General features: G+C 45.5%; 1 protein-coding gene across 1 annotated transcript; it reads right to left on the bottom strand.

Moving 5' to 3' along the window:
* Window positions 1–6,206: 6,206 nt before the first annotated feature.
* FZD4 (frizzled class receptor 4) lies at window positions 6,207–10,881 on the bottom strand. Its single transcript, XM_015645084.3, has one exon. The coding sequence runs from the start codon at window positions 10,782–10,784 to the stop codon at window positions 9,483–9,485; it is 1,302 nt and encodes a 433-aa protein (XP_015500570.1). The 5' UTR covers window positions 10,785–10,881; the 3' UTR covers window positions 6,207–9,482.
* Between the last annotated feature and the right edge of the window lie 917 nt (window positions 10,882–11,798).

Genomic DNA, 11,798 nt, shown 5'->3' with positions numbered 1-11,798 from the left:
CCTTCCCTTCCCTTCCCTTCCCTTCCCTTCCCTTCCCTTCCCCACAGAAATTCTTCATTTCCATCATAAATTAAAACTATAGAAATCTGGATTCATGGGGTTCTTCTGAATTGCAGGTAGAGCTCCCAGAACCAAGGTAGCCCTCAGAGCATTTAATTTATACATTCTAGTCAGAGCCAAAACCACTTCCCCTCACTCTCAGAAGATTTTAGGTAGTTTAAAGTATCAAAGAGGAGGAACCTGAGCTAGTGGCTTGAAACTGGCAGTACATCAGTATCAGATTAAGATGCAATGGTAATGTTGCCCTATTCAATTGCCAGCTTTAAGTGTTCTTGTTAATGTGAGAATATATTAGAACATTAAGCCATAAAAAATAGATAAAGGGTGTTAGGCTTATAGCTGGACTTGATGATCTTAAGGGTCTCTTCCAATCCAAATGATTTCATGATTCCCTGATCAGCTGTGCATAGACATTCACTTGGCAAATGGCTGCATTCATTGAAAGTCCTTTGCACTTGGTTTTTTACTCTGCTGGCACCTACTGACCCTTCAGCTCTGCCAAGACCTGGGTGCAGCCCCATCTGCTTTGTGCAGTGCTCCCAGATTAGTTTAAACAGCCCTCACCCTGGGGGTGTGGTGTGCTGTCCCTTTGCTGTCAGCCCTGTGGGAGTGCACAGCAGCCATGGCTGGCCTGGGACAGACATCTGCCCACACTCTGGGGCACCTTGGGGCTCTCCTTCCATGCTGCTCTTCTTTCTTCTCTCAGATATCTTCCTCCAGCCTTTGCCCTATGGGGATCAGCCCCAGTTTGTTTTCCAGCCCTTGAGAACAGAGATTCTAAGGGATGTCTCTGTGTGTGTCTGCTTCAGTTAAAAAAGATTCTTAGCCAAATTTGTGTTTAGATTCATAGAGGAACTAGAGAAGTTGGATAGAGAAAGCACTTTGCATTACTCCTTTTTCAATAAGGCAAATTCTTTACCTCTTGTGGAACAACTCTGATTCCTTCCTTAGGTGTGAGGTGATGAGCCAACAGGTGCAATAGGGAATGGGATGCGAAGTGCCAGGTTCCGTTTTTGCTGTGAATCTATTCACATGGAGATTCTTCTCCTGCTTACCCTCCTCTGTGTGCTTTTTTGGACCAACAGATTCCCAGACTTCTTAGTTTTTCTTCTGTCCCCTGGAGGTTAGTTAGGTTCTTCTTCACATCATTTAAACACTTTGAGGGATGGTGACTTTCCCTGGAAAGCTTCTTTCAGGGTCTAACAATGAGGAATCAAACAAATTTTTCCTAATACACGATCTAAACCCCGACAGGTGCAATTTAAGGCCATTTCCCCTTGTCTTATCACTCATGTCCCAATAGCCATGGCAGCTGCTGAATCCTACTCCCTCCCAGTTCACCATGTCTGGGTCAATCCCCCCACTCAGCAGCAGATTTAGATTTAGTAGCAGATTTGTGACTGCAAACTCCTGGTGGGAGCCCAGGCTGAGGCAGGGAGTCATGGGGCTGCAGAGAGCAGCTACTGGAAACGCCACACAAAAAAAGGAGGACTGGGCTGGGGGCTGTGTCCCTCAGACTTAACTTTTCACAGCTGAAATAAGTAAAAAGCACCTGATATTCTGAGAAGAGGGGGAAGAAGCGGCGAGGCTCTGTGCAGTGTCCTGGTGCATCCCGAAGGTGGCAGGGCTCTGGCAGAAGCAGACGCTGCTCCCTAGGAGGAGGGGCTTTGAGAACTCCCAAAACTGAAACCCAGATCATCCCATGACAAACTGATGGCTGGCTCTGCTGATGCTGACAGGGTGAATTACTGGTGTCTCAGAATAAGCTCTGCCCCTTTCCCTGCTTTGGTTATAAAAGCATTCTCAGGGGAGGTATGGATGGCTCCTCATTTCTTTTGGCTCTGCTCAGGCCACAGCTGTAGCAACATGATTGTTTTGTGAGTGGAATGGTATTATTTTTTGTCATAACTTTCATATGCTGGGGCCTCTTCAGCTGATTTTTTTGGTTTAATACATACATACATACATACATATTCCCTCCTGCTCTGAGAAGCTTCTTCCCCATCTCCAGGCCTCTCCTGCACCCCTCCTTTCAAGATGTACAGTTGTTTTGCAGGTCTCTTGTGCATGACTCTGCAAATGCTTTATGCTTTCTTTTTGGGGCTGACAGCCCTTCCCACCACTGCCAAATGGCAGCAGAAAGAAGCAAGGCTGTCAGCCCAGGCTGGAGCCTTTCTTTTCTGCTGTGGTCCCCCAGGGCTTCTTCTTATAAACATAACTAGTGTGAGGCCAAGGAAGAGATTGTGTTAAATCTTTCAAATAAACTTTTTGGACTATATGTGCTGCTGGCTTCTGCCAAGAGCAGCTTTCCTCACCACAGCAGGGGACTACGTCCCATTGGCTCTTTTGCCATGCTACTTTACCAGGTCTGGTTTATTTCTCCATGAGCACTGTTATCAACCCTCCTGTAATCATGTCAGCCTTAAGCCCAGGGCTGAACAAGGAGAGATTAATAGAATCATTGAATGGTTTGAGTTGGAAGGGACCTTAAAGACCATTTAGTTCCACACCCACTGCCATGGGCAGACACCTTCCACTAGAGCAGGGTGCTCCAAGATGCATCCAGCCAGGCCTTGAACATTGCCGGGGATAGGGCATCCACAGCTTCTCTGGGCAACTTCTTCCAGAGCCTCAAACCCACCACAATGAAGAATTTCTTCCTAATATCTAATCTAACATCATTCAATTTATTAAACAGGGGGTGAGCTTGTGATTTTCTTAGCTGATGCTCTTGGTACCAACCACAATGTATAGCCCAGAGCTGGTAGAATGTGCTGCTGGACAAAGCCTTCACCATCAGTAGCTGAGGTACCTGCCCTGCTCCTTGACACGAGTGGAGGGCAGGGCTGGGAAAGGCTTCGAGCAGCTGGGACCAGGCTGCAGCTGCCACTAGATGTCATCCATTCCTCGCTGCAGGGCAGAAGACCTTCGAGTGCAAGAAAAATCCCTGAAAAACCGAATTTCTGCTTTTCCATGGCACTCTGCTTATCAATCCTTACCAAGGACTTGAGTGAGAGTACCTCTGAGCTGCTTTGGAAGAAAACACTTCATCCATTGAAACATTTACTGTCAGGCTGTTTCTCTGCATAGTAATATTTTTAAATTTAATATTGTAGAAGCAGAAGCAGTCTGCTGAATGATTTGCATCTATTTTGCAGGACGGATGTTTTCCCCTTCCTCAGAGTAAGCTCAGGAAATGAAAAAACCAGACAGGAAACTAGCTAAACACTGATGGAAATATAAGATGAAGATATTCATATTGCCAGTGTATTGACAAGCCATGGGTAATTGTTCGGTTTTTTTGTTTTATTTTGGTTATCTTTAATGTTTTAAACCTTTGATTTAAAAATGGACAATATTTAAGTATCCATTTTCTGAGCCCTCCAAGTGGATCTAATTAATAAGCACTTTCCCTTTTGGAAGAAAACACAACAAGAAAATGAAAGCTATAAATTACAGTAAACTTTCTGGTGCAATAATATTTGTCTTTGGCATTTAACCTGTTTTCTGTGGTGTTGTACCTAACATCTGGCACTCAGGATGTCCCTGCTCCCCAGAAAAAACTAGGAAAAGAAAACAACAGTTTCTCTGTGATACCTTAGCGTGTGAGTCCTCATTTGCTGCTGCTGCCCTCTGAGCCACCTTTGTGCTCTTCCAGCCCTGTGGTGACTGTTTGGTAGGCTGTTCCCAGAGCATAAAACAAAACATCTGGTTGCTAACAACACAAAGCTGTTACAACAGCTGGAGTCTGCCAGGATGTGCAGGACCTCTGGTCAGAAATCATTTCCCAGCTGCAGGAAATAGTGATATGGGATCTATTGCACCAGCTCAGCATCAGCTGTCTGACCTGCACCCATTCCTCTTGGTGAGGGGCAGCAGGACTGCATGACCCTGTTCCAGCCAGGACCGTGCTCTGCCTCATTTCTGTTGCGGCCAGCGTTGGATTTGCAAGCACAGAGAGGCTTTGCTCTGTACAGAAGTTACACCAGAGTCTGGCAGGCCAGTTAAGCCATCCTAGATTGAGAAATGGGCTGCAGACTCCTGGTCTATATTATGAGCCAATTAGTCCAAGCATGCTGAAAAGGGCACTATGGAGCATCAGCAACACAGCTGCTGTGGGGCTGTGTAATGGGGCATTCACCTATAGGTGAGCAGTTCACATCTGGCCTCAGTCATCCCGGTTAAAGAATGAGGGAGTTACCAACAGCCCTACTGAAGGCTTTGCTATTTCAGTTGAGGCTGGGGAAGCTGGAAGTGGCCAGGCCAGCAAAGTTGTCACTTTGCTCTCTCCCGTTCCTACAACCTCGCAGGTAGGCACAGCTGTGGCCTGATGGGGGAGATGGTGCAAGAGGGCTCGGGAAGCAGCTCTGCAGGATGATGCCTGCACCATACTACAAGTAGTTGCACTGGAAAAGTGAAGGAGGAGCTGAAATGTGGCACCATTATGGGAATGAGTGGCTGAGGATGGAGGAGGTGTGGTGGGAACCACCACTGAAGCCAGGGACTTGATGATACTGTATTTTCACATTACTGGAGCTTAAGCTGCTCCTGATTGCTGGCAGCACAACTCTGGCCTCCTTCTCTACAAACTCCCTAACATTTGCTTTCTTTAAAGACAATGCTATAAAAAAAAAAAAAAAGAAAAGAAAAAGAAAAAAAAAGAAAAAAACAACCAAGTAAAAAAACCCCAGGCCTAAATATCCAAACAACCACAAAATTAGTCCTCATAAAGGCTAACTTTTTGTGAGCATTGCACACAGATACTTCCCTCAAGATACTTGGGCAAACCTGAGTGGATTTGTCATCTCTGTGGCTTGGGGAGCTTGCTCTCCATTCACAGCCACTCCAGCAATCCATGGTCACTTCATAGGTGATGCTCTGAGACACCTGATGATCTGTGAGGGATCTGTGTGAAGGCTAACACCCATGAGACCTGGAGCAGCCAACACCATCCTGAATGCCACACCTGAGATTTTCAGGTAGTATGAACAAGAGGGAGATCCTGCTCCTTCCCCCAGAAGCTCTTTTATGTTTGTTACAGTTAACAGTAGCTTTATTACAGACTCATTAGGATAAGTTTGAGAGATCACATTAATCATCAGCCTGAAAACATTACAATGATGAGCTGCCAAAGGCATGAGCAAATCCCTCATAATTACCAGTTTTAGATGCTGCTCTTCAAAACTTGATTAGCTACAGATACACAGGTGATAGTTGCTACTCTTTTTTATAGCACACCCTCACTATTATCCACTCTAGTCTGATTTAGGCTCTTACTAGAATAACATTCTGCTAATTAAATAATCCCACACACGGATTGTTTCATGATGGAGACTATTAAGTGGGTTTAAACAATTAAGATTGCATGCTGTTCTATCAGTGTCAAAAGAAACTGGTGAGGGATGCACACAGAAAGCAACTCCTTGCTGTCCCCATACATCACAACTGTGAACAGAAATTACAAACAGGAATGAAAAGTAGAGCATGAATAAGCTCAAGTTTGTAGCAAACCATTGCTAGAAAATGTAGACATTCAACTGAATCTCTCCTCTGAAGGGTTGAAATCACTGAAATCACCCACAGGAACGAACTCATTTCAAGCAGGTTACTAAGATGATTTTTCCCTTCCAAAAGCCACTAATAGTTGCCATATACAGAACAGACCGGTGGTGACACTGCCCTCCTGCACTGAACACTCCATGTCGGAACGCTCACACTTTGGATGCATGTATTCCATGACACCTGAAAGAAAAGGAGCCTTACAGGAGGTGCTGCTCTTCTCAGGAGCCACCTCACAGCAGTGCCAGAGCAGCAGTGGGCTGTGTTTCTGTACTGCCTTCCAGCTGGGATTTGAGGACATGCTCCCACAGCAGCAAAGCTCCCGCTGCAGCCCCAGCCAGCACCCAGGACGTGTGTGCTGTCTCTGAAAGGGTTTCTGTCCACCCCATGTGCAGAAACGTGAACATACTTTGACTCTTGCCCAACAATGTCTTGTTCTCAGTTAATACATCCAAACTATGCTGGATTAACCCATTCAAAGCATCCTTTCACCAAAGCATGAGTATTTCAGTCCTTCTTCCTTCAGGGGGAAAAAAGCACTTCCAACAATGCTGAAGCCTATTCAAGAAACAAACTCACCAAAAATGTGAAGGCTGCCAGGAATTCTTTAGTTATCCACAGAGGTTAAGGTTTTATTTTGATATAAAAATTAAATAGCAAAGTTGTTTTGGTTTTTTTACAGTGATAAATTAGAAATTTACAGTACATACATCGAAGTAGATATATTTTCTGTACACCCCAAAATAATCAGCGTCTATTTCCTTAAAATTCAGAGAAAGAAGCTAACTTGTCTGTTTAATGCAAGAGCTAAGCTTGTACCTCTCTGGCAGACGCTTCTGAAACCTGCAGTGCCAAGAGCTGAGGGGGGAGATGGGAGCAGGGACTGCGCAATCCAAGGAAACGCCTGCAAAGTTTCTGGTTGTATAACCACAGCAACTGCACTTCCGAGACAGGATTAGTCACGCGGGTTTTGGCTTTAAGCTCCTAACAATGTTGAAACAAGAGAACTTGGAGTTGCTGATGCTCGGCTCTTCGCAAGCCCCAGTTTTCAGGCTGTCTGCTGTGTCTTCCCACTTAGCCAGCCCCAGCACGGAGCCAGACAAATACATGTGGGTTAATACATCAGTGGAAGGGTTTAATTGATGCAACCACTAATTTCACTTTGGGTCAGTACAGCGTTCCCCCAGTTGCTGGGGAAAGATGTCTCTTCAGACACAGTAGCTGGTGCCTCCCCTCAGCCCAACTCTTTCCCATAGCACTTGAATCCCTCACATGCTTTAATGGAATATCCCTCCGGGTCCCTCTTAGGGTTACACACTGCCATCCTCATCCAACTCACTGTGTCTTACATCACCAGGGACAGCCCTCTGTCAATAGTTCACAGGGTCACAGGCAGAGGTGCAAGGATTTGATAAAAAGGCACTATTTAACATTCACTCTGTGTACATAACAAGGATAAAAATGCCATTTATTGAATCAGTCTGCTCAAACATGGGTCTTATTGGCCAGGAGAGTATCCAAAGTGTTTCAGAGTGAAGCACACCCTGAGTGAACAAGTGACACCTTGGCACAGCCAAACACTAGGTTACAAAAAAAGGGTCAGAATGCATCCTCGCTCCTTGAAAGCCAACATAAAGCTGCTGACTTTACATTCCTCACTGCACCAGCAGAAAGACTGCATGATGGAGAAGCTCAGCCATCTGAAGATCTCACACTTGCAAAACTCCTTGTCCACAAAGAAATAACCAGATCCAAACACAACACTAACAGTGAGAGACTTTATGGAGAGGGTGAAAAGGCCCAGCTGGAATGTGGTGTTGGCCAAGACAGTGCTTGTGTGTCTTGAGCAGAATGTGTCAAGTTGTCACTTGTTCTGCTGGAGAGGGAGCCCAACCGCAAAGACTGCCATTAGGGCTTGTTTGGGGTCTGGATTTTGTTTGTAAAACTAAAAAAACATTCTCTAGCACATGTTTCGACACTGACATTGAAACAATACATGCTTCTGGGACAGATTAGTGCTCACTTCCAGAGCTGGAGTGAACTGTGGTTTGCAAAGCACATGGGCACCTGTGTGGAAAGCAAGTACTTTAATAAAGCAGCATCTGCTCTCAGCTGCCCTGGAAGATCATGGGAGTTGGAGCACCAGGGGGATGCTCTGCAGCTGATCAGGTTCCACACAAACAAAGGAAGCAAAAGCTTGGGGCACATAGATAAAACCAAATGTGTTTCAAAGGGCTAGAGCATCATAACAGTGTTCTCTTAAGTGCTTCTAGGATATCTGTATTTGCATCACCTTTCTTACAATTCCCTGACATTACATTCAGCTTCCCACAAGCACAAGCTGGTGCCTCCTCAAATAACAGAATAAGAAAATGCAGTGGTTTCTTTGAAACAACATTATTCACCAAGAAGTTTGATTTCTTGGATCCCTCTACAAAAACTGGAAAGATCTTTGTTGCTCCTGAGGACTGAATGCCTGCTCACATTTGGTGTATAAATATACATTAAAATAAAGTCTCCATAGCTGTCAGTGAGCAATTGAAGCATCGTTGTGAAGCTGTCAGCTGTACTGCAATGTCACGGACTGAGAATGTTCTTTTAATTGCATCTGACACACATAATTACACAACTGATCTGTGTGAACACGAGGTTGCCAAGGAACTTAACATTTTACTTCTCCGTAGACTGGCGTCTACAGAGGAGATACCATCACACTGAATGAAATCCATTAAGACTTAATTGCTTCATGCAATGAGTCTGCAGAGAAAGACAAGTAAGTTTGTTTGGAGAAACATGGTATTGTTTGAAGGTACCTTCAAATAACTTTTCTCTTTCCCAGAGGAAGGAACACTGTATAGTTAAGACTTTTTAAAGCTAATAAATGCAGCAGAATAAAGTGGTCTGCTAGAAATAGCAGGAGCACCTGAAGGGGCAGGAATTGGAGGCAGATGGATAATGATAATAGATGCAGAAGACCATATGCAGTTTCCCACTGTGACCTGATTCCTCTGCTTCTGAGGATGGCCTTGAGTAAAGCTTTTAGATTTTATAAATATTGATAGACCCACAGAATAACTGAGGTGGGAAGAAACATAGGGAGGTTCAAATTCCCACAAGGCAGAATCAACTCTCCATTTGGACCAGGTTATAAATGGCAAAAAGAATGAGTCAAAATTATTATTAGGCCATTAGAGGACTGAAAAGTCATCCTCACTAATACCTCACTAAATCCTACTCATCACGGCAAGGACCTGGAAAGTCCATTTGCTTTTTGTTTCAGGACATGATCCCTGACTGAATTGTACAGTGTATTGGAACACAAGAATTCCCCAGGGCATAAGGACAGAATCCTCATCAAGTGCTTCCTTCTCAATGCTCAAGTCAGGAAGAAGACATCTGACTGAGGTCTAGGGCCCTGCATCTTCTGGTAACTTGGTAACTGGACTCTTTTTAAGCCCAGAATTTGGCCCTGGCCTGCCTTTCCTCCATCAGCTGTAAGATGATGAAAGGAAAAACCTCATCCCACAGCTATGGGATAAAGCGCCTCCATTTCTAAAGACTTCAAGACTTCAGTAATTGCATCCTGCTTTAATAAAAAAAAAAAAAAAGGAAGATAACATGTTTGGGTATTTCACAGCTTTTAAAGCCTCCCCGGGCTCTCCTATTTTGGGCAGCATGGTTTATGGCTATTGTATCTGCAGCATGATCTTTTTGCTGTTTATTCTTTAAGGCTTTTTTTTTCTCCCATCCCCAGAGACAGGTTGTATAATTGCTCCCCTACTCCCAACATTTATACAGCAAAGCTTACACATGATCAGTCCTTCACAGGAGAGCAGTAAGACCAGCAGGATGCTGTCCTTTTCTCATACCACAGTCTCGTTCCCTTTCCCAGGTTTCACCCAACCGTCTGCTCTCTTCTCCCGTTTCACTTTCCCTGAGTTCACCAGTCTGTTGGAGCACTTCTGCCACGTGTGCAGAGTTTTGGCTGACCAGATCCACATACCTGATGTAATACCTACCAGAAGGGACATGAAAATTTTGAGCATCTCCACTGCCATATTGGAATCATCAGCTGAATAGCGGAAAATGGCCCAGTTGGAGATTTCATAGAAATAACAGGCGATGACACACGTTGCTGGGACAGTGTACAGCACTGAAAAGACCCCAATTTTGACCATCAGTCTTTCCAGTTTGTCAGTTTTAGTTCCGTCTTTCTGGAGATTAGACCGGATTTTAAATAAGGCCACGAGTCCTGCTGCGATGAATAAAGTCCCAATGACCAGGTAGGTAAAAAGTGGAGCCACAACAAAGCCTGTCAGCGCATCCAGGTTCTGGTTCCCAACATAGCAGAGGCCGGTGAGCTCGTCTGCATCTACAAGTCTCATAATCAAAATGACGATGGTCTTCACCGCCGGGATGGCCCAGGCTGCGATGTGGAAATAGGAGCTGTGCATTTCGATTGCTTCGTGGCCCCACTTGAGTCCCGCAGCCAGAAACCATGTCAGTGTCAGAATAACCCACCAGATGGAGCTAGCCATCCCGAAAAAGTACATCAGCAAGAAAATTATCGCACATCCTGTGTTCTTAAGACCTTCTTGGATAAGAACAGGTTCTGCTGCCTCTTCAAAATCACAGGATATCCTTTCCCGGCCCACAGTTAGCCTCACAATATAAGCAATGCTATAAATATTGTAGCACATGCTCAAAAATATGATTGGCCGCTCCGGGTAGGAAAATCTGGATGAATCAATCAGGAAGGTCAGGACTGTGAAGGCAGTCGAGATGAAGCAAAGGCTGGCCCATATGGCCATCCAGATATCTGTGAATTCCTTAGCTGACCTGCTGTAGAGACCGGCATCGTAGCCACACTTCAGGACACAGCTCAAGCTTCTCTTCACCCAAATGTACTGATCTGAGTTAGATCCCATGCCGTGGCACTCTTCTCCAGGCTGCAAGGAGGTCTTGCTGTGAAGGGGAACCTCTTCGTCTCCTGGGCCCTCCATGCACATGTGGTTGTGATCATTCTGGGGTGGGAATTTGCTGCAGTTTAGGCTGTCTGGCCAGGCAAACCCAAATTCTTTTAAAACAGGTTCACATCTTCTTTTGACAGAGAGGCACATGCCTCCACAGGGACCTATGGGGATGTTAATCTTCTCTGTGCACATTGGCACATAAACCGAACACAGAAAGAACTGGAAGAGAGGAACAGAAATCACAGGTGTGTCAGGGGAAAATGAGACAGGTTGCAATATAACAAGTTTTCCTTTTTCCTTTTTAGCAGAAATATTTGGTCCTTTGCCTTAAAAAAACAGGAAGCAGCATAAAACAAATAAACCGAGAACAATAAAAACAAAAGAGAAAAAAAATAACAATGTTGTCTTCTTTCAGTTCAAATGTGGTCCAAAGCCAAAGCCTGAACATTTTACTCCCTAGATTAGCTCCATGTAAATTTAGTCCATCAGTTCCAATGAAGAAAGTGGGATTTAGCCAGATTTAAACCTCAAGGGTACAATTTAAGAAAGCAGAAAACCAAATTAAAGGGATTTAAACAGATACATAAATTTGTTCTGAGCATTGCCTGGATATTTCAGCTAAGAAACAAATAGGAGAAAAAAAGCATTTATTGAAGTACTTTGGTTCACGATCCTCCCAGAAAAATGTTTTTCTTTTACAATAAGTTCGCATATCCATTTACAACGGTAATAAAATATTGTAGTTTTCTCGTCTTTTGAATAATAGTAATCTGCCGACGAGACGCCGTGAGAGGAGTTGCGTGCTGACTCGGGAACTCTGTCCCGAGAAACAAGCTGGGTTTTGTTTGAGGAAATCCATGCCCGTGGGGAGGACAGGGATCCTGCCATTCGCCTGGGAAAGAAACTTTGGCGGTGAAGCTCCCGGCGGAGTCCCGAGCTGCCGCAGATCCCCTCGGCCAGCTCCGCTCTTTCCGCATGGAATCGGGCGCGGCACCTGGCTGGGGCACGGCCGGGACGGAGGGCAGCGCCCGGGAAAGCTCCGGGAGGCTCCGCAGCCTCCGCGAGCAGGCGGGCGGGGGATACCGCGCTGCGGCGGGCGCTCCTGGCCGCGGGCAGCCGGGACACCGCCGGGACACCGCCGGGACACCGCCGGGACACCGCCGGGACACCGCCGGGACACCGCCGGGACACCGCCGGGACACCGCC

Source organism: Parus major, chromosome 1 (genome assembly GCF_001522545.3).
Source record: "Parus major isolate Abel chromosome 1, Parus_major1.1, whole genome shotgun sequence".
Lineage (NCBI taxonomy): Eukaryota > Metazoa > Chordata > Aves > Passeriformes > Paridae > Parus > Parus major.
This window is presented reverse-complemented; position numbering and strand designations above follow the sequence as displayed.